This window comes from Selaginella moellendorffii, unplaced genomic scaffold, assembly GCF_000143415.4.
Source record: "Selaginella moellendorffii unplaced genomic scaffold, v1.0 SELMOscaffold_79, whole genome shotgun sequence".
Classification (NCBI taxonomy): Eukaryota; Viridiplantae; Streptophyta; class Lycopodiopsida; order Selaginellales; family Selaginellaceae; genus Selaginella; species Selaginella moellendorffii.
The window spans coordinates 842,473-868,358 of record NW_003314340.1 but is presented as its reverse complement, the minus strand read 5'-3'; the positions used below and the strand labels follow the sequence as shown (position 1 = coordinate 868,358).

The 25,886-nt window shown below is 46.7% G+C and overlaps 10 protein-coding genes, 1 long non-coding RNA gene and 3 other non-coding genes across 17 annotated transcripts; 6 read left to right on the top strand and 8 right to left on the bottom strand.

Annotated features, from left to right (window-relative positions):
* Positions 1 to 2,475: 2,475 nt before the first annotated feature.
* Positions 2,476 to 4,917, top strand: LOC9657456 (mannose-1-phosphate guanyltransferase alpha). Of its 2 annotated transcripts, XM_002987214.2 has the most exons (15): positions 2,476 to 2,767; positions 2,843 to 2,940; positions 3,035 to 3,135; positions 3,206 to 3,284; positions 3,358 to 3,418; positions 3,474 to 3,520; positions 3,583 to 3,675; positions 3,735 to 3,825; positions 3,876 to 3,924; positions 3,979 to 4,095; positions 4,171 to 4,315; positions 4,396 to 4,488; positions 4,546 to 4,614; positions 4,666 to 4,708; positions 4,764 to 4,917. In XM_002987214.2, exons 1-15 carry the CDS (start codon positions 2,710 to 2,712, stop codon positions 4,862 to 4,864), a joined length of 1,245 nt encoding a protein of 414 aa, XP_002987260.1. In that variant the 5' UTR covers positions 2,476 to 2,709; the 3' UTR covers positions 4,865 to 4,917. The 2 variants fall into 2 exon arrangements, with proteins under 2 accessions (XP_002987260.1, XP_024516796.1); XM_024661028.1 differs by having other exon boundaries at positions 4,546 to 4,708; positions 4,764 to 4,897.
* A 2-nt stretch (positions 4,918 to 4,919) lies between these two features.
* LOC9657455 (gluconokinase) lies at positions 4,920 to 5,858 on the top strand. The gene is made up of 4 exons (XM_002987213.2): positions 4,920 to 5,026; positions 5,078 to 5,120; positions 5,178 to 5,257; positions 5,317 to 5,858. Exons 1-4 carry the CDS (start codon positions 4,987 to 4,989, stop codon positions 5,742 to 5,744), a joined length of 591 nt encoding a protein of 196 aa, XP_002987259.1. The 5' UTR covers positions 4,920 to 4,986; the 3' UTR covers positions 5,745 to 5,858.
* Positions 5,859 to 5,936: 78 nt separating this feature from the next.
* LOC9656719 (uncharacterized membrane protein At3g27390) lies at positions 5,937 to 8,603 on the top strand. The gene is made up of 10 exons (XM_024661027.1): positions 5,937 to 6,172; positions 6,296 to 6,404; positions 6,482 to 6,674; positions 6,786 to 6,919; positions 6,985 to 7,276; positions 7,342 to 7,448; positions 7,501 to 7,690; positions 7,744 to 7,942; positions 8,000 to 8,231; positions 8,324 to 8,603. Exons 1-10 carry the CDS (start codon positions 6,076 to 6,078, stop codon positions 8,442 to 8,444), a joined length of 1,674 nt encoding a protein of 557 aa, XP_024516795.1. The 5' UTR covers positions 5,937 to 6,075; the 3' UTR covers positions 8,445 to 8,603.
* A 162-nt stretch (positions 8,604 to 8,765) lies between these two features.
* On the top strand, positions 8,766 to 9,861 carry LOC9657454 (DNA-directed RNA polymerases II and V subunit 8A). Its single transcript, XM_024661013.1, has 4 exons — positions 8,766 to 8,820; positions 8,924 to 9,150; positions 9,357 to 9,451; positions 9,517 to 9,861. Exons 1-4 carry the CDS (start codon positions 8,766 to 8,768, stop codon positions 9,629 to 9,631), a joined length of 492 nt encoding a protein of 163 aa, XP_024516781.1. The 3' UTR covers positions 9,632 to 9,861.
* A 40-nt stretch (positions 9,862 to 9,901) lies between these two features.
* LOC112341224 (actin cytoskeleton-regulatory complex protein pan-1-like) lies at positions 9,902 to 11,856 on the bottom strand. 2 transcript variants are annotated; one of them, XM_024661043.1, is made up of 6 exons: positions 11,633 to 11,856; positions 11,508 to 11,559; positions 10,987 to 11,287; positions 10,543 to 10,653; positions 10,384 to 10,464; positions 9,902 to 10,325 (listed from the first exon to the last, which is right to left on the bottom strand). In XM_024661043.1, exons 1-6 carry the CDS (start codon positions 11,721 to 11,723, stop codon positions 10,221 to 10,223), a joined length of 741 nt encoding a protein of 246 aa, XP_024516811.1. In that variant the 5' UTR covers positions 11,724 to 11,856; the 3' UTR covers positions 9,902 to 10,220. The 2 variants fall into 2 exon arrangements, with proteins under 2 accessions (XP_024516811.1, XP_024516812.1); XM_024661044.1 differs by having other exon boundaries at positions 10,384 to 10,458.
* TRNAY-GUA lies at positions 11,841 to 11,924 on the bottom strand. Its single transcript is given in 2 exon segments — positions 11,841 to 11,876; positions 11,888 to 11,924. It is a non-coding gene; the product is annotated as a tRNA-Tyr (tRNA).
* Positions 11,925 to 11,941: 17 nt separating this feature from the next.
* Positions 11,942 to 15,121, bottom strand: LOC9657453 (6-phosphofructo-2-kinase/fructose-2,6-bisphosphatase). The gene is made up of 20 exons (XM_002987127.2): positions 14,711 to 15,121; positions 14,442 to 14,660; positions 14,296 to 14,388; positions 14,135 to 14,233; positions 14,040 to 14,069; positions 13,929 to 13,982; positions 13,807 to 13,860; positions 13,680 to 13,757; positions 13,538 to 13,629; positions 13,407 to 13,464; positions 13,282 to 13,356; positions 13,179 to 13,226; positions 13,025 to 13,122; positions 12,900 to 12,975; positions 12,781 to 12,843; positions 12,618 to 12,709; positions 12,486 to 12,554; positions 12,311 to 12,374; positions 12,163 to 12,228; positions 11,942 to 12,084 (listed from the first exon to the last, which is right to left on the bottom strand). The coding sequence occupies exons 1-20, from the start codon at positions 15,116 to 15,118 to the stop codon at positions 12,010 to 12,012; spliced, it is 1,911 nt and encodes a 636-aa protein (XP_002987173.2). The 5' UTR covers positions 15,119 to 15,121; the 3' UTR covers positions 11,942 to 12,009.
* On the bottom strand, positions 15,120 to 15,436 carry LOC112341225. Its single transcript, XR_002990469.1, has 3 exons — positions 15,306 to 15,436; positions 15,185 to 15,254; positions 15,120 to 15,132 (listed from the first exon to the last, which is right to left on the bottom strand). It is a non-coding gene; the product is annotated as an uncharacterized LOC112341225 (long non-coding RNA).
* Positions 15,437 to 15,574: 138 nt separating this feature from the next.
* Positions 15,575 to 15,657, bottom strand: TRNAL-UAA. The gene has a single exon. It is a non-coding gene; the product is annotated as a tRNA-Leu (tRNA).
* A 32-nt stretch (positions 15,658 to 15,689) lies between these two features.
* LOC9656718 (sec-independent protein translocase protein TATA, chloroplastic) lies at positions 15,690 to 16,505 on the top strand. Its single transcript, XM_002987210.2, has 3 exons — positions 15,690 to 15,853; positions 15,916 to 16,145; positions 16,206 to 16,505. Exons 1-3 carry the CDS (start codon positions 15,742 to 15,744, stop codon positions 16,332 to 16,334), a joined length of 471 nt encoding a protein of 156 aa, XP_002987256.2. The 5' UTR covers positions 15,690 to 15,741; the 3' UTR covers positions 16,335 to 16,505.
* On the bottom strand, positions 16,362 to 16,462 carry LOC112341243. Its single transcript, XR_002990482.1, has one exon. It is a non-coding gene; the product is annotated as a small nucleolar RNA Z43 (small nucleolar RNA).
* Positions 16,506 to 16,753: 248 nt separating the features above from the next.
* LOC9657452 (E3 ubiquitin-protein ligase BRE1-like 2) lies at positions 16,754 to 21,055 on the top strand. Of its 2 annotated transcripts, none has more exons than XM_024660946.1 (19): positions 16,754 to 17,387; positions 17,447 to 17,608; positions 17,678 to 17,771; positions 17,825 to 18,043; positions 18,095 to 18,262; positions 18,316 to 18,509; positions 18,557 to 18,640; positions 18,696 to 18,815; positions 18,904 to 19,090; positions 19,143 to 19,303; positions 19,355 to 19,426; positions 19,477 to 19,553; positions 19,617 to 19,811; positions 19,862 to 19,934; positions 19,987 to 20,073; positions 20,124 to 20,261; positions 20,319 to 20,521; positions 20,571 to 20,724; positions 20,789 to 21,055. In XM_024660946.1, exons 1-19 carry the CDS (start codon positions 17,274 to 17,276, stop codon positions 20,918 to 20,920), a joined length of 2,634 nt encoding a protein of 877 aa, XP_024516714.1. In that variant the 5' UTR covers positions 16,754 to 17,273; the 3' UTR covers positions 20,921 to 21,055. The 2 variants fall into 2 exon arrangements, with proteins under 2 accessions (XP_024516714.1, XP_024516712.1); XM_024660944.1 differs by having other exon boundaries at positions 17,819 to 18,043.
* Positions 20,991 to 23,034, bottom strand: LOC112341200 (IAA-amino acid hydrolase ILR1-like 1). The gene is made up of 4 exons (XM_024660947.1): positions 22,377 to 23,034; positions 21,870 to 22,310; positions 21,683 to 21,811; positions 20,991 to 21,470 (listed from the first exon to the last, which is right to left on the bottom strand). Exons 1-4 carry the CDS (start codon positions 22,734 to 22,736, stop codon positions 21,102 to 21,104), a joined length of 1,299 nt encoding a protein of 432 aa, XP_024516715.1. The 5' UTR covers positions 22,737 to 23,034; the 3' UTR covers positions 20,991 to 21,101.
* A 39-nt stretch (positions 23,035 to 23,073) lies between these two features.
* LOC9656717 (pentatricopeptide repeat-containing protein At4g02750) lies at positions 23,074 to 24,618 on the bottom strand. Its single transcript, XM_024661011.1, has one exon. The coding sequence runs from the start codon at positions 24,616 to 24,618 to the stop codon at positions 23,074 to 23,076; it is 1,545 nt and encodes a 514-aa protein (XP_024516779.1).
* Positions 24,619 to 25,886: the final 1,268 nt, after the last annotated feature.

The following is a 25,886-nucleotide window of genomic DNA, read 5'->3' as shown; positions in this document are numbered from 1 at the left end:
CAATATAAACATATTTTTAAAAAATAACTTAGAGTCTGTTTATTTATGTATTAGTAATAATTATTATTAGAGTCTGTTATATTCTCAGATTTAAATTTCTTGCTTAATTAATATAATCATAATTACAATATTATGTAATTAAAATATACTACATTTAAAATTTGATTAATTTATAAGAAGATAAATAGTTTTAAATTATTGTTAAGTATATTAAAAATTATATCTATTAAGTGTATATATATATATATATATATATATATATATATATATATATATGATTAAATTCTTATAATACACATATGTAACTCACAAAATAATATTTTGAACAAAACTTATTTTTTATTCATTGATATGCATTAGTGCTCACCATATATGCATAGGAAAGTTTAAGTTTATGCCATATATATCATTTTTTATGCTGTGTAAATTTCAACTCCATTTTAGAATTTTAAACAATTTAGACTTTAGGTTAGGGTTTTTGGGCATGATATTTCTAGTGCAAAAACTAGATTTTAAGAATGCCACAAGTTAAATTTGTCATTACCCCTTATTTAAAACACTCTCCATAATGAGAGTATAGAAAGTAATTTGTGAGTGGTTTTATAACAAATGAAAAAGTTCTTGTATAGATGAGTGCTAAATTGAGGGAAAGCTATAGATTTGTCTATGTCAATGAGATGATATGAGCTTTTACACTTAATAATAATCATGTACTCATGTGTATGTCATTCATACTAACACAAAAATATTAGTTCCTTGGTCATAAAAAGAATTTAGAATGAAAAACTCATTAACATGTGTATTGGAGAGGAATGGGCATAAATTGGTTACTTACTTCTATACAAGCATGACATTGCAATACTTCTTGACACAATTATTGTAATAATTATGAAGTTCAAGCCCAAAAATGAAAAATCTCAAGAAATAAAGCATTATATTGTCAATTTATAAGACACCTAAACACAATAAACCACTATAATGCTCATGTGATTAGGAATGCAAAAAATGGAATGAACATCTTACTACAGTTATAACAAAATCCATTTACTCATAAAAATCTAATACATGTAACACCCCGAACATCCAAAAAAATGTTTTACCTTTGCATTTATGCTTTAATTAATCATGTTTGCCTCTGTGTTAATAGATCACTACCTAGATTAAGGCATTGCAGTACAAATAAGCCACAAGAAATGTGAAGCACTTGTGAGAGTGATTAAAACACTTTTTTTTACATTAAAATTTATTGTAATTGAAATATGCTTCCAAACAGTGAGAAATAAACCATAACCATATGAAATGAGAGGAGAGATAATCACAATCAAAAGATTACAAATTTACATTCAAATGAAAAAAACAACCTTGCTATCTGTAGTGATATCATATTGTTTGAGATGATGTGGCATCAGTTTTCCATGGCAGTTTGAGGTGTCATGCCCCATGCATACATAATATATTCTATGACAAAATTATTATACACACAATTAGCTTATCAATTGAAAAATGATTATTTACATAATATTTAGTATGCAAACTCAATTTTTTAAAAATCCATGTGTAAATATATTATGTTTAATGGTTATTAACATAAAATTCATAAATCTATTGCCAAAGTTAGTTTATAAAACTTTTGAAATCTAAAACATAATCTCACATAAAGTTTTATTCTTACTAACTTAGTATTCTTGAGTTCTTTTATTAATCTTTACATGGTATTCACCTCAAAATGAGCTTTATATTGTAGACTATAATGAAAAAAAAAACACTTTTTTGGGGCAATCCATTTTCGTTTTCAAAGTAATAATAGCAGATTTTCCCTTGCCAAGAAAGAGGAGGGGAAAAAATTATTCCCTCCCAAACAGTAAGTGTTAAAATCTCCTAATCTTATTTGCAGTTCTGGCTTCCAAGGGGTAATCCCCATATGCAAGGTGGCATGAAAGGATCACCTGCTTGATACTAATCAAGAAGAATCCTGAGGCCAAAAACAAAACACACTCAGCTCGATGCTAATGAGATCGTCCAGCAAATCCCAATCATGAGCATCCTCGAATAGTCTGTAAGGTTCATAGAGAATATAAACGTTCCGGTATGGAATCGAGAGATGGATGTAACAGACACACGGTACTAATATGTTCATAATCTGTATAGTAAGAATCTTGTCCTAAATAAACTATGCAAATCAAGCTCACTAAACTCATCGGTCTTTGGTTTTATTTTCCCTTGTGATGCCAAGAGTTCCCACCAAATTATTGGTCAACACACCAAACGAGCATGCGATGATCTTGCATGAATGAGGTCGTTGGAACAGTTTCTCCTTCCAAATCTCCTACCAGATGTTGAAAGGAAAGCCACACCACCACCCAACATTAAAGAGAGATCACCCAGGACCAACGAATATGTCTGGAACAACTAAAGGAGGCCAATAAAAAATCTAAAGGACAGCTTAAAACTCCAAGCTGCTAGGCCTAGGGGTTTTTTTTTTTCTCATTTTACTGTGTGAGCGTTGTCAAGGACATGGGAGATTTTGGCGTGGTGGCCATACACAGATCTCGTGGAGGTAAATTGGTGCGAGGTCTCTCCCGGGTGGATAATTGCTGGATCTGGATCTGCCCAGCTCCCGTGATTTGAGGCTTGCTTTGCTTGTGGGTTGCGTGTGAGCGGCACGAATTTCTCCTCGAGTGTTTTTTTTTTTGCTTTCGAATCATCGAAATGAGCGAGGAATCAGAGAAGGTTGTGGCAGTGATACTCGTGGGAGGGCCAACTAAAGGTATGAAAGTTTTTTTTGGTTTGGTGGAGTTTCCAAGTGGATTTTTCCGGTGAATTGGTGTGGTTCTATCTCCAGGAACTCGATTCCGGCCATTGTCTCTCAATGTCGCTAAGCCGCTCTTCCCGCTGGCTGGACAGCCCATGGTCCAGCACCCGATTCTCGCTTGCAAAAAGGTTTTTTTCCTTTGAACTTAAGACTTGTTCTTCGTGATATTGGTGCAGCTAAAACTTTTCTCTTCTTTGTTTTCTTTGTTCTTCCGCTTTTCAGATTGAGAATTTGGCACACATTTACTTGATAGGATTCTACGAGGACAGGGAATTTGCCTTGTATACGTCCGCGCTCTCGAACGAACTAAAGGTTCCTGTAAGGTGAATTGTAGAACTCCACTCTTCTTCGTCAAGTTTGTTTTCTTCTTGACAACTTTTTGTGTTCTTGTAGATATCTCAAGGAAGATAAGCCCCACGGCTCTGCCGGTGGCTTGTATCAGTTCCGGGACTTAATTTTGGAAGAAGACCCTGTAAGAGTTTACATGTCTCGTTAACTGGATGACTGTTTTTTTTTCTTCTTGTTTCTCGTTTTCTTTCTTGCAGACAGACATTATAGTACTGAATTGCGATGTATGTTGTAGCTTCCCTCTCACGGACATGCTGGGTAAGAGTAAAGAGTCTGGAGCTTTTCGCTGTCTAAGTTTTTTTCGTTCTGCCAGCTTTCCATCGCAAATGTGGAGGCATGGGAACTATCTTAGTGAAAAAGGTGCGTGATGCTTCCACATCGGAGGAAAAGCTTCCTTACAATCTTGGAGACTTTGTTTTCAGGTGTCACCGGAAGTGGCTAGCGAATTTGGCGAGCTTGTAGCAGACTCAGACAGTGGCGAATTGCTACACTACGCTGAGAAGCCCGAAACCTTCGTAAGCCTCCATGTCTTACTTATTCTTGAAACAAAAGCCTTAGCTTCTCGTCCTTGCAGGTAAGCGACCTCATCAACTGCGGCGTTTACATCTTTAGCCCCGAGATTTTCATCGCGATTCAAGACGTTAAATCGGCACGCCATGATAGAGGTTTGCCTGGAGACTATTTTTCCCACACTGAATGCTTGGTCTTTGTGCAGCTGTTCTTCGTCGACTTACAAGCTTTGAGGCCCTTCAGTCCGCTACCAAGTACGTTCACGGATCGAGAAATACTCTATTAAAAAAGATTTCTGTGTGATGCAGGACATTGTCGGCAGACTTCATTCGCTTGGACCAAGACATTCTGACACCGCTAGCTGGAAAGAAGAAGCTGTACGCTTATGAAACTCAAGATTTCTGGGAACAGATCAAAGTTCCAGGGTGAGTGGATTGTTGTTTGTTTTTGTTATTCGCTTTCTCAACTTGCTTTTTGTTGTCAAACTTTTTTAACTCCAGGATTTCGCTAAGATGCTCGGCTCTGTACCTTGGACAGTATCGAACTACTTCTCCACACTTGCTTGCGAAGAGCGACAGCAAAGGTGCTATTGTTTCCGGCGATGTTTACATCCATCCCTCCGCGAAAACTCATCCCTCTGCGAAGGTAACACGAGTCTTTTCTAGAGAAAACTTGAGGAACTTTGGCTTGTTTTTTTTTTTTTTTTTGTTTTTCCATGTTTGTAGATTGGTCCAAACGTTTCCATTTCTGCGAATGCTCGCATCGGACCAGGTGTGAGGCTTATCGGCTGCATAATCCTTGACGATGTCGAGATAGAGGTAAAACCTTTATGATTTCTACCGTTAAAGAAACATTCTCTTATCTTCTGGTTGTAGGAAAATGCGGTGGTCATGAATGCGATTATTGGATGGAAGTCCTCGCTTGGAAGATGGGCTCGTGTACAGGTAAAAGACCTTTTTAATTATTCTTGTGTAGAGCCTACCGGGAGATATCAGGGTGGCGGAGACTACACTACAAAGTTGGGCATCACAATTTTGGGTGAGAACATGAGCATTTTCTTCTGGTGGACAAGTCTAACGTTTGATTATTCCAGGCGAGGGCGTTTCTGTAGAGGATGAGGTCGTGGTGATCAACTGCATAGTTCTCTCTCACAAGACACTCAACCGAAGTGTCCATGAAGAGATCATTCTTTGAAGCGATTGACTAAAATAACCCCAGATTACGGAAGCTACGCTTTCTTTTTGTTTTCTCTTTTTGTTTCGTTCGTTGGTTCATGGAACATTCCATAGGTTTCGTGTCGTAGAGCTCCACAAGCTATGGCGGCTAAGAGCAAGTGCGCTTTCGATTCATCTCCAGGTAAGCAGCAGAAACTTCAGCTTTCACATAGCTCCTAAAACGTTTCTCCAGGCCTCGGAATCGTGGTTTTTGGCGTCTCTGGATCAGGCAAAACGTAAGAGGATTGGATCTTCGACTTGAAATTTTTTCCAAAATTTTCTGTGCATCGCAGGACGATTGGAAGGCTGATTGCCGAGAAACTTGGTTGTGAGTTCCTCGATGCGGACGACTATCACTCTCGAAACAGTATAGGTGGTGGCTGACTTTCCGCAAATCAATTCATTTCCTCTCACTGATCTTCTGTGTTCCAGAAAAGATGAGAAGCGGGATCCCTCTATCCGACTCCGATCGTCTTCCGTGGCTGGAGAAGCTCAGGGATCTCCTCGCAGCCTACTCGGTGGAGGAAAAACCAGTGGTTTTGGCGTGCTCGGCGTTGAAAACTTCATACCGTGACATCCTCCGCGGAGCCAGTGACGAAAGAGAGAGGAAGAAGAGGAAGAAAAGCCGGGTGGTGTTCGTCTATCTCAGAGTGTCGGACTTGATCACCGCGAGAGTGGAGTCTCGATTCAAAGCCGGTGGTCACTACATGCCACCCTCGCTTCTAAAGTCGCAGCTAGCGCTTTTGGAAGTGGGAGACCAGCAAGAACACGACGTTGTCACGGTGGACACAAGCAGTGAAGCTCGAGTCGTGGCGGGTGATGCGCTAAACAAGCTCAGATCACTGCTCAAGACTCCGTGACGAGCGAAAAAAGAAAAAAAAAGAAGAAAAAAAAAGGACTTTTTGGCTGTGAATCAAGTTGACTTGAGATGGTGTCTTTGAGCTTCTCAAAAACGAAGTTTCGTACTTGTATCAGTGGAAGTGTTGAGTGTCGAGTGAAGCATTTCTTCTTTTCTTTAAAGAGAAGGTCTTGTATCCACGAACACGGGGCTTTGTCCATGAAAGCTGTACACACACATGGAAGAAAGAATTCCTTGTCTGGTTTTGGCCTTAGGTAGGATAATTGATTGATTGTGAGAGAGAGAAAAAATTTTAGGGGGAAGCGAGCGAGAGAGCGAGAGAGGCGGGCGCCATGGCACAGTCTTGGGTGGACGTGGGCGCTGCTGTTTGGAGTTTTGTTCTCTTCGTACCGCTTTTTCTCCTCCTTTTCTTTGTGGGGATTGGCAAAGGTGAGTGGAATTCTTTGCTTTGGGTCTTTCGTTTTCTTGGTGGATCTGAGAAACTCTCGAGCTAGTTTAGCTTTCTTGGCAAGAAAAGAGCAAGAGAAAGTGGAACCAACCTGTTTTTCGCAGGAATTCTAATCGCTCCTTTGGCACTGGCTATCATTTTCGTGGGCAATGTGACAGTTGCTCTCGCTCTCTGGCCAGCATTTGTTTACTGGATTTATGAAAGCATCATCAAGTAAGTCGAGCTCAAGTTTGTAGCTTAAGATCATTCATTGAAAGAACTTTCTTTGTTTGTTTTTCTGTTTTTTCCAGGACCAGAAAGCTGGGATTGTTATTGAAACTCGTAGCAGCTTTGTGTGCTCCATTACCTCTCGTGCTGTGGCCAGCAGCTGTGATTTGCGGCAGCGTTCTCACTGGATTGGGATATGGTTTTTTCACGCCGCTGGTGGCAACTTTCGAGGCCGTCGGCCAGGGAAGAACGAACAAAGCTCACTCCTGCATCCTGGTAAGGTAGAGTGTCAGTTTCATATCCACAAAACTCCTACCTCTTCTGACTTTGTTTTCGTTTTCTATCCATTTTTTTTCCCTGTTTATCTTGACTTTGCTGCTTTTCTAGGATGGAAGCTTTAGCACTGTCAAAGGAAGCTGCACAGTAGTACGCGATTTTACGGACTGGTGTTATCACTCGTGTCCTGCTTATATTGCAGACTTTCGCGATGGAGAGGCGATCGATGGCCCATATAACATCAGGTTGGTTTCCACTCTCGAGGTTTAGAGTGTGTGTGTTTAGTATCAAACTTACAAAATTCTAGCAGGCTGCTCGAGATTCCAACGTGTTTTGTCGCTGCTGTTCTTGGAGTTATCGTGGACGTCCCTCTCTTTGCGATCATCTCGCTCATCAAAAGCCCGTTCATGCTCGTAAAAGGCTGGGAGCGTTTGCTGGACGATCTCATCGTCTCGCAGGAGGGAACTTGCGTCAAAGTTGTGTGTGTTCCATTCGCCGGCCTCGCGATTCTCCTGTGGCCTTTGGTTGTGGTGGCCGCGGTGGTATCCGGGGTTTTTACCAGCATCTTTGTGGGACTCTACGCTGCTGTGATCGTTCACAAGGTTTGCTATTCTTTTGTTTTCTTCCAAGCTTGTCGAGTGGAGTTATACATTTCTTTGTTTTCCAGGAGAATTCATTCAAGTCTGGCTTGGCTTATATAGTGGCTATGGGTGCGGAGTTTGACGAGCAAACAAATGACGTGCTTTATCTTAGAGAAGGATCGTGTCTTCCCAGGTAGTTATTGTTTCTATCAACCATTCTTGCCAAACGATCGATGTTATATCAGGCCGAGCTATAGCTCACGGGTCTCCAAAGCTGAAGATGTACTTCCAGATCCAGAGAAGGGCCACTCCCAGAAGGCAGTGGCCAAGCAGCCAGCTCCGGAACAAAAGCCTTCCGAAGCTGGGATGATCATCCCCCAGCTCTCCGCGTCGAAATCTCTCAAGCAAAGTATACAAGATGTGAAGATGGTCCAGGTAGAAACTCCATACTCATTTTTCTTTTCCAGCTTTTGACACTAGTTTGACAGGTCTGGGAACATATGTTTAAGTCGTGCTGCGAGCACAGCAAAGATTTGATTCACAAGGGAGTCCTCAAGACCTCGGACCTGGAAGAGTACCTGAGTGACAAGTCCAAGAACAAGTTCATAGCCGTGAAGTTGCCGGCGTATTCTTTGCTCATGAACCTCATCTTCTCAGCCAAGTCGAGCTCCACAGGCTTAGTTTTGTGTAAGTTTGGGAGGGAGATCTCTTTCTTCGGTTAGAACTAATGAAAACTTGCCGCAGATAGTGGCTTGGAGCTGACAGTCTTCAATCGTCCCGAGGACCGACTGCTGGATTGGTTCTTCGAGCCGCTGCTGGTACTCAAAGAGCAAATCCGAGCCGCCAAGCTCCATCCCAGCGAGGAGCGATACTTGGAAAAGCTGACGCTCCTGAGCAGCGACGCCGAGTGGGACAATGGAGCCATTGCACCGCAAGACAACGTTCGCAAAGGAGAGCTAGAAGCTCTCAGCAGAAGGTAACTCTAGCTCGCAGAGTTCTCAAGATATCTCTTCCAAAATCTCTTTTTGTACTTGGGACTCACACTCTTTTACGTGTTTTGTTTCCCAGGATTCAAGGAATTTCCACCAGCGTATCCAGATTCCCAACTTTCCGCCGGAGGTACGAGAACTTCATCAAATCTTTGCTTGTCTACTCGCAAGCGAGCAGCCAAACACCAGCTGCGGTATGATCGTCCTTTGATAGTTATAGTTTAGCACGCGATTCTTATGTACAGATGCAGAAAGGAAGATACTTTAAGTTAGTTTTGTGATTGAGAGAAAAAAGAAAACCGAGAAAACTTCTGTAAAAATCTCCTTTTTACTAGAATTTTGTGTGTGATCGGGCGAGATATCAGCGTTAACTTTTCTAAAATCTTCCAAACACTCTTTTCTAGATATAGCGAGAGCCTACATTCCGAGTTTGCAAACAAAGCAAAGTTTTTTCTCAAAGGGTGGTGGTTTTCTCAAAGTTTTTCTCAAAGCTTTCTGGGGGGGGAGAGAGAGAGAGAGCTATGGCGAACTTGCTCCTCGAGGACATCTTCCGGGTCACCGACATCGACCCGGACGGCAAGAAATTCGACAAAGGAAAGTCCCTTCTTCCTCTAATCATTCCCTCGTCGAATCTCTCAAACTTCTCTCCTAGTTGCGAGTGTTCTCCGTTACACAAAAGCGTTTTTTGGAGAACGATCCACAAGAACAAAAACTAATCCTTTGGGTGCTCTTTTTCGGTGGTGCGCAGTGTCGAGGATCGAGGCACACAGCGAGCAATTCGACATGCATTTGCTCCTGGATGTCAACTGCGATGTGTACCCTCTCCACAGGGACGAAAAATTCACCATGGCTTTGGCGCCGACGCTCAGCCTGGATGGCACGCCCGACGAAGGCGTGCTTGATCAGGTATGCAAAAAAAATTCCCTTTTTTTCCCTCGGTGGTCCACAACTTTGATTCAAACAACCCAAGATCACGCAAGAAAAGAGCCAAATCCGCCAAAACCCAGCACTCGATTGATTGATCCACCTAGCGTAGCTTTCAATTCCATTCCATCCATTCCCAGCTTTTCACCTTTTCCTTCTTTTATATCTCTTTCTTCGCTTTGCTTTAGAGTGGCAAGAGGTCGCTCGCGGATCGCTACGACTACGTCATGTACGGTAAGCTCTACAAGTATAGCGACGACCATAGCACGGGCGCTCTCAAAGTGTACGTATTTCCAGCGTACTTTTCCTTCTTCTGTTTAAACCTCTCTCAAATCTTCGCTCGATCAGAGACATTTATGTGTCGTTTGGGGGATTGCTGATGAAACTCAAGGGAGATCCACAGCATCTTAACGAGCTGCAAATGGATCAGCGCCTCTACGTGCTACTCAGGAAGGTCAAATGAATTCTCTCTGGCTCTTTGTTAAACTCTCCAGGAAGAATCGAGCAAACTTAATCCATAAAAGTTGGAAGATAAGATCAAACTAGGCTGAAGAACTTAGCAACGATCTATCTTCCAAAACTAGACTGAAGAACATAGCAAAGATCTCCAGCTCTCCAGGAAAGTTGGAAGATAAGATCCAAAACTAGACTGAAGAACACGGCAAGGATCTATCTCCATCCAAGCAAGCTAGATTCCATTCCAGTGACAAGGAAGAAACAAAAAAATCCACACTTTGGAAACGTCTGGGCATTTCTTTCTTACTGTATGATAAAGTTTGTGTGTCACAGACGCGAAAGGAGGAGTGCAGCCAGGCTCCGTATCACAAAAAGGAAAACACCAACAAAATCGCTGCGGCTTTTTTTTTTTTTTCTTTTTTTTTTCTTGATCTTGATCACGAGCTATGTATGTAATCCGCCAAAGCAAGGAGAAGTGAAAGCGAGAAAAAAAGGAAGGAATTTGCGACGAGTAAGTGTGTGTGTGTGTGTGTGTGTAGTATCTTCACCTATGAAGTGTTTGTGAGTTCGTGGATTTGCGAGCTCGAGAGTGGATCTCAAGCTCCACCACTGGCAACGAGCGCGGCGGTGTCCATATCATCGAAGCTCTTGGAGAGCTCGTTGAGCTTCTTCATCCTCACGGCCTCGCTCTCGGTCACAACCTGGAAGAACGAGCTCGGGCTTGTAAAAGTTGTGAGAAGAGACAACCAAGAACTTTACCTCCATCAATTTGCTCACGAGCGAGGCCTTGAGCTTCACCTTGTCGTCGAGGGCCTTGGAGGCATCTTTAAACTCCTTTTCCTGCACACATTGTAGCATGGATCCTCGGCAAACCAAGCGCACACAAGGAGCAAGAAAAGGAAGGGAGGAAACGAGTACCTTCTTGTCAAACTGCTGCTTGAGCGGCTTGAGCTCCCGGTCCACCGCCTCAATCTTCTTGCGGATCTCCCCGACTTCCTTCCTCGTCGGATCCTCGAGATTTTCCAACTCCTGGAAGAAAAGAGTCCCAAAGAACTTTAGAACTTTTCCAACTCCTAGAAGAGTAGAAGAGTATGGAAACTTGAGAACTTTAGAACGAACGAAGAGAAGCAAAGGATTTCCAGCTTTCTAGAAGAGAAGAAGAGTATGAAAAAATTTAGAACTTTTCCAACTCCAAGAACAGTAGAAGAGTATGAAAACTTGAGGACTTTAGAACGAACGAAGAGGAGGAAGAGAGGATTTCCAGCTTTCTAGAAGAGTATGAAAAACTTTAGAACTTTTCCAACTCCAAGAAGAGTAGAAGAGTGACGAAGAGAAGGAAGGGAGGATTTCCAGCTTTCTTACCCGGCGGAGGTTGTCCAAGCTGCGAGCTTCCAGCTCCACTTTGCTAAGCTTTGCCTGGACCCTCTGGTGGACCTCGGCCTTGCGCTTCTCGATCTCCTCCTCCTTGGCCTGGATGCTGTCCACCGCCTTAACCATCTCGTCGTTTTGGTCGGGATCGCTGGCGGCGTCGGTGGTTCCTGGCGGTGGCGGTGGCGGCGCCGCTGGCTCCTGGCGCTGCTGCGCCCACACTAGCTTCTGCATGTCCGCCGTGAGCCGCCGCTTGTCGCTGTCCGAGGAGGCCTTGTGGAGCGTCTCTTTGAGGCTTTTGCCCAGCGATTCCAATGCAGATCCACCCATTTTAGTCAGTCCGCGAGAATTTCTTGCAAAACGAAGCACACACAGGGAGAAAGAGGAGAGATTTCCGCTCTAGCAAGCCCCGCGCTGGGATATTTCGAGAGGAGAAAGAAAAAGGAGAGGAAGAAATCCAAGGAAAAGGAAATGCCGCTAGCTGGAAGCGCTCACAAATCCACACTACCACTCACTGCGGTTTGTTAGAGAAGTAGCTCCACTTCTGCGACTGCGCCGCCGCCATGTCTGGCAAGAATTCGAGCAAGAAAGCCGAGATCAAGAACAAGAACAGCGCGATCCGGAAGAAAGAATGCCTCACCTGATTCGTGATCTTCCTCTCTAGCGGCGGGTGCGGCTCCACAACACCAGCGCGAAGACGAAGACGAGGAAGAGGAAGATCGTTCTTGCATTTGGCCGCCACAAAACGCTCGCGCTCTCTCCCTCCCAAAATGAAATATAGCCACACCAAGAAAAAAAACACAAGGCGTGGATCAAAGCTTTACAGAGGAGCGAAAAAGAAAAGAGTGTCCGACCTGCCGGAATCGAACCAGCGACCTAAGGATGTCTGTGAGCACTACAGTCCTCCGCTCTACCAACTGAGCTAAGGTCGGAACCATGCTAATCAATCAAAACCAAACCATAGAAACCAAATTTTCTCCACTGTGATAGTAAACAATGGCCCCTATACATTATACATTATAAGAGCTTGTATCGCTTCTCTTGTACACCTGCGACTCCCATCTGGATCTCAATGATAGTGTGAAGAGGCATCTGGCACACAAAGGAAGCAGAAGCTTAAAGAAGGAACTTGGCCAGATCATATTGACTAGATAAATTCCACTCACTCACCTCAATGTGTGGAATTTCGTCTAGTGGCTTGTCAGTGAAATAGGCATACAGCGAGCGAAGTATTGCCTGTGAGTGAGGATGTCTTAAGCAAAAGGAAGAGAGAAAAAACCATGATGGCAGTCTCGAATCTTTTGGATCTAAAGCTTACTTGATGCGCTACCACCACAACTGGGGATCGTTGTCGCTCCAGCTCCACAATAACTGGCTCCAACCTGAAAGAGCTTCCTTTACTTTCTCTAACAGCCAAAATGTAACGCACTAGGCCTACGTGGTTGCAAAGACGTTTTTTCCTTTTCCCTGTGCTATTTTTTTTTTTCCCTTACCTCTGGATAACGTCGAGGTACGATTCTCCCCGCGGGTAACGGTATCGAAGCTTGTCTAGCTTCCTTGACCTGCGAAAGTAGTAGCTATCAAGCATCAAAACTTTAAATTGCGAAAGTGGAGCGCTCACTTACTGGTATTCGTCCGGCATTGTCTCTTTTATTTCCTCGTATGTCATGCCATCACATATTCCCGCGTCAATCTCGTCGAGAGCTCTCCACTGGACCTGTTAATGCAGCCTCGTTATAAATGTTTCTATACAAGGCCGGACAATCAAACTTTCGAGAAAAGATTTACCTTTGGAAATCCGGTGATGTGTGTGGCAGTGAGAATGGTTCTTCGTAGGGTACTCGTCCATATCTGAGCATTGCAGAACAAAAAAAAATTAAATAATGAAGGAGAGGAACAAGGCTCACCGATGCCGAGTGCTGCGATTTGAGACGCTTATGAACGAAACTCGCGAGCTTGGTTGCATATATGTCTCCTGTAGCACTGAAGAGCACACAGTTCACAAGAGCAACAGAAGAAAGCATGAACTTACCTCAGCTCTGGGTCACCCCCAATGCGACCATTGAGATTGAACATGCTCTCGCCATGGCGTGTCAGTAAAATCGGACGAGGAGTGAGATGAGTGTTTACCTGTTGTTATCCAGACAGTTATGCACTCTATCTTGCAAAACTATGAAAAGTCCCACCAGAAAAAATACTATTCGGCCAGGAAGATATCCACTGATGTTGTTTACCTGGCCAGAGAAACAAGCAAGCACTGCTCGGAACATTCTAAATGAGATTTAGAACCTGCATCTGTCCGTCTTGTTCGCTAACCATGTCAATCATCTTAATGTATGACCCCTCATCAACCGGTTCATAAGCCTGCAATAACTCTCGGAAATCTTACACCGCTCCATCATTTAGACACGTACCTTGGAGTAATGTACGAGACGAGCTTTAAAATCTGCTAGAGCTGCTTCATAGTCAGGTCTGAACAACATAAAGATCACCAGCTCAGTTGTGGAGAGAGTTGGACGTTGAAGGGAAAACAAGGCTTACTTACTGATCAGCGTAATCCGGGCTCTTGCGAATTTTGAGGCGAATATTTTGATCAATCACTGCTGGATCTTTGCAAATCGTTTCCAAAAAAATGACCTGTTTCAATGTGTACTGTTTGGTGTCAATGTATAAATATGAATATAAACCTGGCATTTTCCCTCAGCCATGGTCAGAAGCATTTTTCTCCGCAACTTTGTGCTGTTGGTGGCATCGAAAACGCCAACCTAGTACAAACACAGGCTAAGAGTTTTTATGGAATTTGTAGTAACGCACCTGGCCGCCTTCATCCATCCAGGAAAGCATGTCATCCATGGCCAAAGCTGCGACCTGTAAGGCAAGGTTGAAGGCTGTTGCTATCATAAGCAACACTAAAATAGAAAAATTTGTGCAGTCACCTCATTTCGCGCATCAATCCCTTCTTGATTGTCTGAGCGAAAAAAATCCGCATTCTAGTTATCGCACTCAATTCAGAAGGTCTCATAGAAACTAGTAGCAAATCCAACTACCTGAGTGCAACCGTGTTTAAGGCGACGGTACTGCACGATGAAATAGTGGAAGCTCATTTGGCACGAAAAGCTATCATCAGAGATGAAGACGGTACCTTTCCAACGTTGAAGTGCTTGGTATCATGTCCCAGCCAACGTAAGTATCTCGTCAACTTCGCGGCAGTAAACGTTTTCCCTCTCGCAGGCAAGCCAACCTGGAAAGGCACGAATCCCAGAATTTAACAGAGTGGTAGAAGACGATTTCGCTCTAGCGTACCAGAACAATTGCAAGACGACGACGTTCTTTGGGTCCAAGCAATCGATCGGCAACCGCACCAGCTGCTCCAGCTCCTGCTGCCGATGGCATGACCTGTACAGTTCATGTCAACCGCGGGAGAAGGAAAAATTCGGAGAACTAAGTACCTTGCTCTCAAGGTCATCGATGCTTCCATTCAACACGCTCACATCACTGCCCAAGCGAACAAGTCCGGGAGAGCTGCTTACGGAGCGGTCTAGCTGTTGTTCTTGGGGGCTTAAAGCGATAGGACTTCCAGGCCTAGAATCTGGTCTGTTCTCATTCTTGTCACTTGTTTCAGGTGGCACGCAAGCATTTTCTCTCTCGGACCCCAAAACCACAAAATCCTGAGCATAAAACGTTGGAAGCATTATAGAAAATGAGAGCTTGTAGTTACCTTGATAGACACACATCGATCCTTTAGATTCTGTTGGAAAAGTTTTACTGGCACAGATGCAGAAAGTTCGATCTCGCGATCGCGAGGAACTTCAGCGGCATCTGCCGCGTACTGCGTCTCAGAGTTCGGGGATGGAACTTCATAACCATCCACGTCCGACTCCTGTGAAAACAAAACTTTGAGCTCTTCTATTCTAAAAGAACAAACCTCTGGTGCAAATCCACGCGACTGACTGTGTCTCCAGTTCTTCCCGAGTGCAAAAGGAGAAACTTGATCCAAAGTTATCGAGATATGGATTTGTATGGGAGAGCCTGGACTGTAAAAGCCGGAACACAACCTTGTGTTTTCCAAGAGCTGATGAGAACCATCAACGCGTAGAACACTTTCCTCGTTCTTCACAAAGAACATCACCTCCGGAGCCTCTACAAGAAGAAAAATAGCCATCAAACAAGATTGAAACAAAGAAAATGCTACCATGGATATCAAACGATGGCAGGACGCAACTCAACTCCCAGTTCCGGGCAGACAGCCGCTCCAGTGGGACCTAAATTCAAATCCATCAATCGATCAATCAAAGAATCATCCAGAAACATACAGCTCGAGCTTGATCCCAGCAACCAAAAACAGGCAGCGATCCATAAGCAAAAGGCTGGAATCCATCGCCGAGCTCTCCCACAGGCTCGAAAGAAATGGTCGCCACCGCGTAGAGAAGGGACGGGTCCCTCATTCCCGCCAACCCTAGTCACATTGAAAATGCTCCTCAAATCTATTCGTTGGAATAGTGAAGGAGGTCTTGCGATCGATTCGCGGGAGAGGAACCTGTGAGTAAGGAGGTTTTGTGATCGATTCAAATTTCCAAAATCTTGCTAGCTGTGGGGTTCGAACCCACGCGCACTACGTGCAGGTGATCTTAAGTCACCCCCCTTGGACCTCTCGGGCAAGCTAGCTCGTGTTCCATGTGTAGCGTTTTCTCTCTCCTCTAAGCTGATGGCGGTCTAATGGCGCGGGGATAATATTCTAGGGTTTTAGCGATGGCGATGGCGGTGTTGCCAATCCAAGCCCGGCCTGCCGCTGCGATCGCGAGGAGCACGCCATTGCCGTCAGCGGCGCGATGCAATGCGCCAGCGAGCGCATTTGTTCCAGGTAAATTCGATCGAAAACGATTGGATGAAACGAAGGATTCGAATTGGATTGTCATGGCGCAGGAGCTTCGTTGACGTCTCGTGAGGTTTTCGGCGATGGCGTGCTGCGGCTGAGAGCGCGGGGCGTCAATTCGATGCTAGCAACGAGACGGACTGCCAGAGTGATGGCGCTGTTTGGGCTGGGCGTGCCCGAGCTCGTCGTGATCGCCGGAGTGGCGGCGCTGGTTTTTGGGCCCAAGAAGCTCCCAGAGATTGGGAAGAGCCTCGGCAAGACTGTCAAGAGCTTCCAACAAGTAAAAAAGAGATCTTTTCGTGAATCTCGCGGCCTCATTTGGTTTTGTTGTCATGGGCAGGCAGCGGACGAATTCCAGACCGAGCTCACAGCGAAGAAATCCGCCGAGGAAGAAGAAAAAGTTCCCGGATCCTCGGAAGAAACCGAAGCAGTGAAGAAGACAACGGCCAAGGAGAATGTCGAGGTGTGAGAGCGAAATCTAGATCGAAAAAACGCGGACATCAGTCTATGGGTGGTGATATAAATCGTTGTCGTCAGGAAAAGCGCGAGAGCTTTTCACTCAGACGAACGAGACCTTACATGGATTCATCATCTGTCCGTGAGAAAAAAAATCGAATTCCACAAAGGAGATTTTAGGGTCTCAGAAATAGAGGATGGGCGATTCACAGAGATGCGAGGAGATGAATGGGTTCCCTTGCGCGAGGCAAGGCATCGTCTCTACTCGCAACTCGCCACAAGAGAGATCATCACAGACCACGAAGAACCCTAATCCCCGATGGTCCATATAAACGATGGCTCCCGCGAATCGGGACCGTTGGAGCTAGCGGCTGCAATCTGGGAAACGCGTAACCTAATTTGGACCGCGAGGGTTGTGCCACGTGGCTGCCAGAAAAATCTCTCCGGCGATGGAGGGCATAGTTCATTCTGGAATGGAAATAGAAGCATTGCCGGTAACGCCCTTCAAAGTCCTTCACATTTGTCGTGGCGCGTTTGTGAGTGTTGGATGCCCGCAGATCAACGGCGCGTGACGGGCGGGCAATTCATGCAAGCAGAGACTTAGAGGGGATTGGAATTCTTTCCTTCATTCATTTTCCATCTGTATTGGTTGGGCGGCGGCGGCGCCATAGCCATTCCGACCCTAGGGTAGCGCTCCAGCACGGGAATGGCGCTTTGCCCGGAGTAGTCGCCGGCGGCATGGCGCTGCGGCGCCATAGCTAGGGCTTGAGGTAGGGTATGGCGCTTGAGGAGACTGTCGAAATCTTGTCTCGCTTTCGCCGCCCTGGAGCCGTCTGTGGAAGCGCTTCGGTCGTCGGTGGCCAAGTCGCCACTGGCGATTGATGAGGCTGCTTGGAGGAGTAGCGCCGCCAGTCCGAGCAACGCAGGTACCAGTAGGGGTAGTGGGAGCCGAATGGGTAGCACTGAGGAGTCGGAGCGCAAGCGAAGGCATTCCAACAATCACACGTCTCTCTCGCCACCGCCAAAGAAGCAGCAGCCCATGGCTCCAGTTTTAGAGGAGAGAAAGGTTTGGTCTTCTTATTGTTGGTCTTTCTTCTTTTCTAATGCTTCTTTGTGCATGTATAGGCGGACCCGGGAATGCTTCAGTACCAAAACCAGCAACTCGCTCAGAAGCTTGACGCTCAAAGAAGTGAGATACACGCTCTGGAGGATAAGTTCAACCAGCTTAAATCAAAGCAAACTTCTTTTGATGAGACGCTTATTTCGGTGAATAGGTGCTGGAAGGAGGTAAGCAGTCCCTTTTATCTTTCATTGTTGTTTGTTTGGTTTCTATGTCTGACTCGTTCTTTTCTATAGCTAGTGGATGACTTGGAGCTACTAGCCGTAAATGCTCATCCTGATGGTACTACCGAGGTACCGGTGCTGGAGGTAGCGCCGCCAGTGTCAAGTGGTAAGAAATATTCCAGTTACATGGATAGGCTGACAAATGCCGTTCAGTTGCAGATAAGCCGGATACATCGTCCGTAATTCCGGAGGAAACTTTTTTACAGCGCTTAGTTCGCTCCTCAGCATCTACGGAAGGTGACACCCTCGATGCGGCTTTAAACAGCAGAAGGGCCTCCACTGTGAAAACGATGAGCTACATAGTGCAGGTTATTCAATCCCAACGCGCTAAGCATGACGAGCTCACCTCCATGTTAAAGAATCAACTATCTTCTGATGGTATGTATCTCAAGTGGTGTTTGTCCAGTTTTTTATGCTTTCATTGTTCAGTTGCTGGAAAGGCCCTTCAAAAGGCTCATGATGATTTGCTGGTTGAAACTCAAAGTTTGAGAACAGCGATGGAAGCACTCCATCTCAAGCATAAAGAAATTAGCTCTGCAATGACGGCTATGGAGGATTCCCGCTTGAAGGATCGAGCTGAAATAGGAAGATTAACTGGTAAGCTAGTTTTTATATGTTTTAGTGCTACGCTGAGGGTCGGCATCTTTCAGGTGAGCTCGAAGATACGCTAGCAGAACTGGACACGAGTAGGCGAAAGCTCGCTGCTGCTTTAAGGAATCAGAAAGATTTGCCACCAGGGCCGCCAACACCTGGTGCCGTGACAAAAGAACCAGGAGAAAAGGGTGGAGTGTATAAGACGTCGAAAGATATTAGAGATCTTGAAGAACTTTTAGAAAGAACTAAGGTATGTCCAACGTGTTGGTTCTCAGTTTCTTACTGCTTTGATTTCAGGCTTTATCGGAGTGCCGGCTCGTTGATCTTCAAGAGGCACATCAAAAGAATCTCAATCTGGCAGAGCAACTACGCCGATTACAGGTTTCCGCATTACTTTGTTATGCTATATTCAGTGGCACTGAATTCACACCCACAGGATTCTCATATTGACGAGCAACGGGTTATATCGTCGAGGCCCTACCTCCTACTGCAAGATCAGTTGAAGTTCTTCAAGGCGGAACTCGACCGATGCCAAGCAAATGCGGAACGGTTTCAGGTGAGAACTCGTTTTTCTAGCTACATAAGAAGTCATTCCGACTGGCATCCATTTTCCAGTGTGTTGAAGTGCCAGAACTCTGCTGTAGGCTGAGCGTGATAGTGCATTACGACACGAGAAAGAAGTGAGCCTGAAAGCTGAAGCTGGAGAAGCTGCCCGGAGGGACGTAGCTGTTGCGGAATCGAGGATCACAGCTTTGGAGGCGAAGTTACAACAATGTATGGCCGATAGAGATGATTTACAGCTAAGAGTCGAAGAATTAAATCAGCTTTCTGGTATGAGTTTTGGGACCTTCCTGTGATCGCTTATTCTTTTTTATAACCTCAGGAAGAAAGGACACTGTTGCGGAGCTCAAGCTAATGATAAGTACACTTCACAAGGAGATGGGGATGATGCAACTGCAGCTTAACAAATACAAAGATGCTGCCCATGAAGTGTGCAGTCTTCGAGCAGACTCCCATTCTATGGCAGCGGTTCTTGAAAGAAAGGTACTATTCTCTATGATTACAAGAATCCTTTATATATAAACGTTTTGACAGAAATTCGAGTTTAAAAATCTTTCGAAGAAGCTAGCAGATCAGGCTATTGAGGCAGACGTGTTCAAAGAAGAGGTCAGTTCTGCTATCTTTCGTCAGATTCTTAAGGTATTGGTCGATTACAGATTCGCGTTCTCAAAGAAAGCGAGCAGGAGTTGAAGCTTATACTAGATATGTATGAAAAGGAGTCAATAGAAAGCAGGTGTGCTGTTGCCCTTCAACTCTCTTTCTTCAAAAGCTTGTTAATCTGGTGCTTTCTCTGCAGGGATATTCTAGAAATACAGCAATCAGAATGTAGAGCTCGAGCCCAAATACAACGTTTACAGGAGGCCTTGGATGAACACAGCCTTGAACTTCGCGTAAAGACAGCGAATGAGGCGGAGGCCGCCTGCCAGCAAAGACTTGCGGCAGCTGAAGCAGAAATTGCTGAACTTCGTGAACGCTTGGATGTTTCTGACAGGTTCATTGTGGCACTTTTTAACTTTTAGACATTCTTACACTGTTTTTCAGAGATAAGATGGAGCTGCTAGAAACTATTAAGGCAAAAAGTGAAGAAGGAGATGCTTACATATCTGAAATCGAGGTAAGATTTTTAGTTTTCTTACATTTATGTCTGTAGTTTTCTTTTTAAACAGACTATCGGGCAAGCATATGAAGACATGCAAACTCAAAACCAAAGGCTTTTGCAGCAGATATCCGAAAGGGATGATTACAATACAAAGGTTTGTTAGATTCACGTTAGCTAGAAATGAGACTAATTTTCCGCTTACAGCTTGTGGCGGAAAGCTTGAAAGCGAAACAGTTGCAGACCTCTCTTGTTGCTGAGAAACAGTCGATATCTGGGAAGATGCAGCTTGCAACGTCTGCAGCCGACTTGCAAAAGCAAAGGGCTGCTCGTTTCGAAGAGCAGGTTTTTCTCAATTGTTATCGTCATTTTCGTTACATTAACATTCTATTTCTTGTGTAGGTTCGTCTACAACTGGACCAGCTTACCAAGGCAGCTGATGAGACTCGGCACAGTAATTCGGCTGTGGAGGTCGCTCGGCGCAAATTGGCGGAGGCAGAGAGGGAGGTCCAATCGTTAAGATCCGCTTTGGAAGTTTCTGACAAAGAGCTCCGAGAACGTGGAGAAAAGACGAACGATGTCCTGGTAGTACTGGAGAACGAAAGGTACCCTGTCTATATTTACTGGCTTTTGTATTGAATTCGCTTGCTGCAGGTTTGAGAAGAAGCGACTTGAGAATGAACTGACCGTACTGAAAACCAAGCATACCACAGCTCAAGAGAACGCACTGGTGGAGAAGCTGCAGGAAGAAGTAAACAAATACAGGACGCTACTAAAGTGTAGCGTTTGCCACGACCGACAGAAAGAGGTACGTGTACATTCACCTTCATCGATTGTTTGTGTTGCTCAAGGGCCTCTTTTCCGTGTTTCAGGTGGCGATTACGAAGTGCCTCCATCTATTCTGCAACCCGTGTATTCAGAGGAATCTGGAAATAAGGCATAGGAAATGCCCGGGTTGCGGAGTAGGATTTGGCGCGGGTGACGTTCGGCACGTCTACCTATAAAAGCATCGATTCCTTCGTGTAGATCTATCTAGCTATGCTACTGCTTTGGTGCTCGAGGTAACTTCCTTTGTTGCTGGAGGAGATTTTGGGTTGTTACTGACTTGAATATAAGTTTCTGTGAATAGTTTTTCTTTACCAGACAAGGCTGGCTCTTGTAGAGGTTTCGACGCTTGAATTTAACTTAGATGTCACTAACTGTGGCTGTCTTTTCAATGTAGTTTGTCGCGAGCGCCGCGTGCATGGCCGCTCCAATCGGTAGAACATCCTCGTCCAAGTCGAAGTATGGGGAGTGTGGCCGGTTGTCGAATCCTTTGGCGTCGTTTCCACTTCCCAGGAAGAAGAACATGGTTGGGACGTGATCCGAGTAGAAAGCAAAGTCCTCGGCTCCCATGGTAGGCTCCATCTCGGTCACTTTGTCTTCTCCCAGGAGATCCTTCGCGACTCCCTGGAAGAAGTGGTAGAGCTCCGGATCGTTGGAGGTGGCGGGTTGCAAGTTACTGATATCTATGCTGGCCGAGCACTGATGCACGGAAGCTTGGCTGGTGATCACCTGCGAAGCCGAGAAGATCGATGGAAGATCAAGCAAAGTTGAGAAGATCGAGATGGAAGATCAAGCAAACTTGGGACGAGAAGATCTAGATGGAAGATCAAGCAAAGTTGCGAGAAGATGGAGATGGAAGATCAAGCAAACTTGGGACGAGAAGATCTGCTGCGGAGAAGATCGAGATGGAAGATCAAGCAAAGCTGGGACGAGAAACCAACCTGTTCGATTCTGGTTTTCAGTCGCCTGAGGCCTTCTTTCTTGTAGCCCCGGAAAGTCCCTTTGAGCGTCACCGTGGAAGGAATGACGTTGAAAGAGTCGGGGGTCTGGATGGACGTCACGGACACGACCTGTGCAGCACGCGGTACCGCGCGGTACAGTCATACCATTGAAATGTGAAGAGTTTACCTCGCTCTCGAGAGGATTGGATTCGCGGGAGACGAGCTGCTGAAGACTAGCCACCACCATCGATGCTGCGAGAATGGGATCTATCGTCTTGTGCGGCAAGGCGGCGTGGCCTCCACGTCCGGTGATGGTAGCGGTGAAAAACCCGGCGCCCGCGAGGAGGGGTCCCGTGCGGCTGCTGGCGGTACCCACCGGCCTCTCGGAGGTGACGTGGATGCCAAAGATGGCCTGGGCGTCACCCAGCGCGCCACCCTCAACCATGGCCAGGGCGCCGTAGAGGCCCTCCTCGGCGGGCTGAAAGAGCAGCCGGACTGTACCGCGCGGTACCGCGGCGGGGCGGGAGAGGAGTCGCGCGGCACCCAGCAGCATCGCCACGTGGGCGTCGTGGCCACAGGCGTGCATTTTACCGGCCACCTGGCTCTTGTACTCGGGATTGCCCAGCTCCTTCGCAAAGAGAGATTTTTACCGTGAGTTTTACCAAGGCGGGAGAAGTAAGATTTGCTTTATTACCTGGAGAGGGAGGGCGTCCATGTCGGCTCGCAGGGCCACGATGGGCGGCCCACCCGTACCGATGGTGGCCACCACACCCGTGCCCGCCACCGGCCACTCGTACGGCACGCCCAGCGCGTCTAGCTCCGCCCGGATGAGCGCGCTCGTCTCAAACTCTTGGAAGCCCAGCTCTGGGCGCTGGTGGATGCGCCGCCGGATTCCAACCAGCCATTCTCGAATGTCCTCGCCATCGCCGATGCTAGAGAGCGTGGAGTTTGCGATCGCGGCATCGCCAGCAGAGGAGGAGGGGCATTCTTGGTGCGCGCGGATGGATCGCAGTGGGACTAGCAGCAAAAGGGAGAGTAGCGAGTGAAACCACATAGTCGGCCCGCCGCCGACTATGAGAATAGAAATTTATAGGGCAAAACGATAGAGAAGAGATGCTCGAGCTAAGAATTGCCGGCTAAACAGTTGGTGCTCCTCACCCTCAGCGACTAAGTCAATCCTTTATGTGTTTCGGCATTTGTTTGACGAAGCAAGTGACGACATCCACCTTTTTTTTTTTTTTTTTTTGTTTTTATTTTGGCGGCGGAGGCGCTCAAGAAGAAGCAAACTCTCACTCTCACTCCACCACTATCACCACCAACAGTAGCAGCAACAGCCTCAAGTTCTCGCTCAGAGATCCCTCTCGCTCAAGTCTTTTGACAGGCGGAGATTTTCAGCTGCTATATGCATTGGAGAGTGTTACGTAGAGCGCGGGGCTGCTGGAGCTCATCCTTTGCGCAACCCGCCTTCCAAGGCTCACGTCCCAGTGGATCCGGCAAGCTCCCAGCAGTGACGCGCACCCGGCGGCGTCCAATCCCAGCGGCAGGCTGGCGGCGAGCTCCTCGGCGCAGCCCAAGAGCCCCGATCCGGCCAGGGCGTCGATGACCGCTCCATAGTGCTCCGCCGACGCTTCCATGCCGTGCTCCGCCACCATGAGCCCCAGGTACGAGTAAGCCTCCCGCAAGAGCCCCCGTTGCTTGCAAGCGTTGAGGATGCCCAGGAATGCGATGCTGTCCAGCGCGAAGCCTTGGAGCTGCATCAGCTGGGTGGTTTTGGTGGCTTCGTTACAGCGCCCGGATCGAGCGTAGGCTGTGATCATGGAGCTCCAGGACACGGGATCGCGGTCGGGGATCATTGCAAATACCTTTGCTGAGTTTTCGAGGCTCCCGTTATCGGCGTAGGCTGCGAGCAGCGAGTTCCAGGATCCCACATTACGGTAGGCTATGGCGTCGAACATCTGTATGGCTGCCTCGAGGTGGCGGCTTTTGGAGTAAGCGGTCAAGAGTGCATTGCAGGAAACCGTGCTCCACTCGGCCATGTATTCGAAGAACACCTGCGTGGCTGCCTCGAGATGGAACTGTTGGCCGTAGGCCGAGATCAAGGCCGAGCAGGCCACCGTGTTCCATTCAGGCATCCTGTCAAACAGGCACTTAGCATCTTCCAGATGCCCACGCTGGGCATACGCGGTTACCATGGCGCTCCAGCACACGATGTTCTTCGCGGGAGAGGAATCAAATACTTTTTGCGCTCCTTGCAAGTCCCCAGCCTCGCCAAAGGCTTTCATCATTGCCGTGAATGAAACCACGTCCATCTCTGGCATGGATTTAAAGCATGTTTGAGCCTCAGCACAATGCCCCGCTACGGCATTTCCAGATATCATTGTGTTCCACGTTGAAACATCTCGGTAAGGCATGCAGAGAAACAAATCGCGAGCCTCTTCCATCTTTTTGAACAATGTGTACGCTTGCAAAAGAGTATTCCAGCTGACCACGCTACGTACGGGCATCATGTTAAACAAGGCAATTGAAACTTCAAAATGACCTTCTTGGGCATTTGCAGAAAGGACAGTAGTCCAAGAAACGACGTCCCTCTCCGGCATCTTTTGAAACACCGCCATAGCTTCACGAAGGTTACCGAGCTGGAAATGCCCACGCAGCATTGTGTTCCAGGACACAATGTCCTTGTCCGTCGCAGGCATCCTGTCAAACACCTCTCTTGCTTCCCGCAAGCTCCCATTGTCAATACACGCCGCGATGAAAAGGTTCCACGAGAAAACATTGGGATGCTTGATGGCCTCAAAAGCCTCGCGCGCAAGCTCCAGGTTTCCAAGCTTCCCATACCTGTGAATCAGCAAGTTGGAGCGATATCTCGCCCTCGAATTGTCGAGGTCGGAGCCAGAGCAGCAGGGTGATTCAGTTCTTAGAGCTAGAGCAACCATCGCGTCATCACAAACTCTCAGCCAACCTCCTCCTCCTCTTCGAGAAGATCATACTTTTCCTGGGCGATCCATCTTTCATCACATACATGTTCGCAAGGACATAGGCGGCTGAATCTTCGTTTTGGCCACCCAAGAGAGCCTTAGCTGCGTGAGCACCATGTTCCAAATTGCTGTAGCTCGTCGATGCACCCGGCAAACATCGCCAGTCCATCACCTCCGCCTCGAATGGCATGCTTGCGATACGCTCCTTCGCCTCTCTCAGATGCCCGGCCGATCATACATCGGTACTGGAGCTTGTTTGCAACGATCCCATAATCGATCACCATCTCCGCGAAGCAACGAAAGCCACCCCAAACTTTTCCAGTGCGTCCACACACGAGAAGAACCAAGGTGAAGCAACGATCGCCCGGTCTCTCCTCTTCAACCTTGATCGCACCATAGCGCTTTATGCGCATAGGCGGAAATTATTGCGTTCCAGGCAATCGGATCTTTATCTGGCCTTTAATAAAAAAATTCTGTATCAAACAGAAACTTCGTATGTTCCAGATGCCCGATTTGGGCATTTGCTGAGAGGATTGAGTTCCATGAAAAAAACATCGCGTTCCGGCATCCAGTCAAAGATATGCCAAGCCTCATCAAGATTCCCGTTACAGGCATAGGTGCTCAGCATCGCTCGCGTGGTGGATCATGCTGCGATGACCGTACTCGCAGAGCGGGCATGGCGGAGAAGAGCGCCACGGCCTCGTCCCAGTGGCCATTGTGGGCGTAGGCCCCGAGCACCGCGTTCCAGGACACGTGATCGAGCTGCGGCATGCAATCAAACAAGCGCTTGGATTCCTCAGTTGTCGTGGACCGCCATCTTTGCAGCATATGCCAACCTCAGGCAATTTGCAGAAGCAAAAACGATATGCCGCAGAGGAACATTGTTTCGCGGACTGCCATGCTAGCTGCGTACTGTCAATGCGGGAAATTTTCCGAAGCATAAAATTGTTTTGATCGCATGCTGGAGCACGATCTCTTAGTGTGGAACACAGTGGTTACAGCACTTGCCGCTAAGAGGCATCTTGTAAATGCCAAAGAGATCTTCTATGCCGTGCCTGATCGCAACCTGGTCTCCTGGAATGCAGTCTTGACGGCGAGCATGCAGCACGGAGAGCTATGAGAGTCCAACTCTTTGTTCGACCTGATGCCCCAGCACAATCGTGTCTTCTAGACCGCATTGTTCGCCATATTTGCCCGTGCTGGGCATCAGAAAGTGCTAGTGATCT

Coding starts and splice junctions, on each gene's coding strand:
- LOC9657452 (XM_024660944.1), top strand. CDS start 17,274: ATGGGTAGCACTGAGGAGTCGGAGCGCAAGCGAAGGCATTCCAACAAT. Junction 19,304..19,354: donor CAGCGGTTCTTGAAAGAAAG/GTACTATTCTCT, acceptor ACGTTTTGACAG/AAATTCGAGTTTAAAAATCT. Junction 20,522..20,570: donor GTAGTACTGGAGAACGAAAG/GTACCCTGTCTA, acceptor CGCTTGCTGCAG/GTTTGAGAAGAAGCGACTTG.
- LOC9657456 (XM_024661028.1), top strand. CDS start 2,710: ATGAGCGAGGAATCAGAGAAGGTTGTGGCAGTGATACTCGTGGGAGGG. Junction 3,285..3,357: donor TAATTTTGGAAGAAGACCCT/GTAAGAGTTTAC, acceptor TCTTTCTTGCAG/ACAGACATTATAGTACTGAA. Junction 3,676..3,734: donor CTGAGAAGCCCGAAACCTTC/GTAAGCCTCCAT, acceptor TCGTCCTTGCAG/GTAAGCGACCTCATCAACTG.
- LOC112341200 (XM_024660947.1), bottom strand. CDS start 22,736: ATGTGGTTTCACTCGCTACTCTCCCTTTTGCTGCTAGTCCCACTGCGA. Junction 22,311..22,376: donor TGGACGCCCTCCCTCTCCAG/GTAATAAAGCAA, acceptor CTCTTTGCGAAG/GAGCTGGGCAATCCCGAGTA. Junction 21,471..21,682: donor TGAAAACCAGAATCGAACAG/GTTGGTTTCTCG, acceptor TCGGCTTCGCAG/GTGATCACCAGCCAAGCTTC.
- LOC9656719 (XM_024661027.1), top strand. CDS start 6,076: ATGGCACAGTCTTGGGTGGACGTGGGCGCTGCTGTTTGGAGTTTTGTT. Junction 7,277..7,341: donor CTGCTGTGATCGTTCACAAG/GTTTGCTATTCT, acceptor TTTGTTTTCCAG/GAGAATTCATTCAAGTCTGG. Junction 7,943..7,999: donor CTCCACAGGCTTAGTTTTGT/GTAAGTTTGGGA, acceptor AACTTGCCGCAG/ATAGTGGCTTGGAGCTGACA.
- LOC9657453 (XM_002987127.2), bottom strand. CDS start 15,118: ATGTTCTTTGTGAAGAACGAGGAAAGTGTTCTACGCGTTGATGGTTCT. Junction 14,070..14,134: donor AGCACTTCAACGTTGGAAAG/GTACCGTCTTCA, acceptor TTCATCGTGCAG/TACCGTCGCCTTAAACACGG. Junction 12,976..13,024: donor GGGGGTGACCCAGAGCTGAG/GTAAGTTCATGC, acceptor TGTGCTCTTCAG/TGCTACAGGAGACATATATG.
- LOC9657455 (XM_002987213.2), top strand. CDS start 4,987: ATGGCGGCTAAGAGCAAGTGCGCTTTCGATTCATCTCCAG. Junction 5,027..5,077: donor CGCTTTCGATTCATCTCCAG/GTAAGCAGCAGA, acceptor ACGTTTCTCCAG/GCCTCGGAATCGTGGTTTTT. Junction 5,258..5,316: donor TCACTCTCGAAACAGTATAG/GTGGTGGCTGAC, acceptor TCTGTGTTCCAG/AAAAGATGAGAAGCGGGATC.
- LOC9656717 (XM_024661011.1), bottom strand. CDS start 24,618: ATGGTTGCTCTAGCTCTAAGAACTGAATCACCCTGCTGCTCTGGCTCC.
- LOC112341224 (XM_024661043.1), bottom strand. CDS start 11,723: ATGCAAGAACGATCTTCCTCTTCCTCGTCTTCGTCTTCGCGCTGGTGT. Junction 11,560..11,632: donor AGAGGAAGATCACGAATCAG/GTGAGGCATTCT, acceptor AATTCTTGCCAG/ACATGGCGGCGGCGCAGTCG. Junction 10,326..10,383: donor TCGTGAGCAAATTGATGGAG/GTAAAGTTCTTG, acceptor TCGTTCTTCCAG/GTTGTGACCGAGAGCGAGGC.
- LOC9657454 (XM_024661013.1), top strand. CDS start 8,766: ATGGCGAACTTGCTCCTCGAGGACATCTTCCGGGTCACCGACATCGAC. Junction 9,151..9,356: donor ACGAAGGCGTGCTTGATCAG/GTATGCAAAAAA, acceptor GCTTTGCTTTAG/AGTGGCAAGAGGTCGCTCGC. Junction 9,452..9,516: donor AGCACGGGCGCTCTCAAAGT/GTACGTATTTCC, acceptor TCGCTCGATCAG/AGACATTTATGTGTCGTTTG.
- LOC9656718 (XM_002987210.2), top strand. CDS start 15,742: ATGGCGATGGCGGTGTTGCCAATCCAAGCCCGGCCTGCCGCTGCGATC. Junction 15,854..15,915: donor AGCGAGCGCATTTGTTCCAG/GTAAATTCGATC, acceptor GTCATGGCGCAG/GAGCTTCGTTGACGTCTCGT. Junction 16,146..16,205: donor CTGTCAAGAGCTTCCAACAA/GTAAAAAAGAGA, acceptor TGTCATGGGCAG/GCAGCGGACGAATTCCAGAC.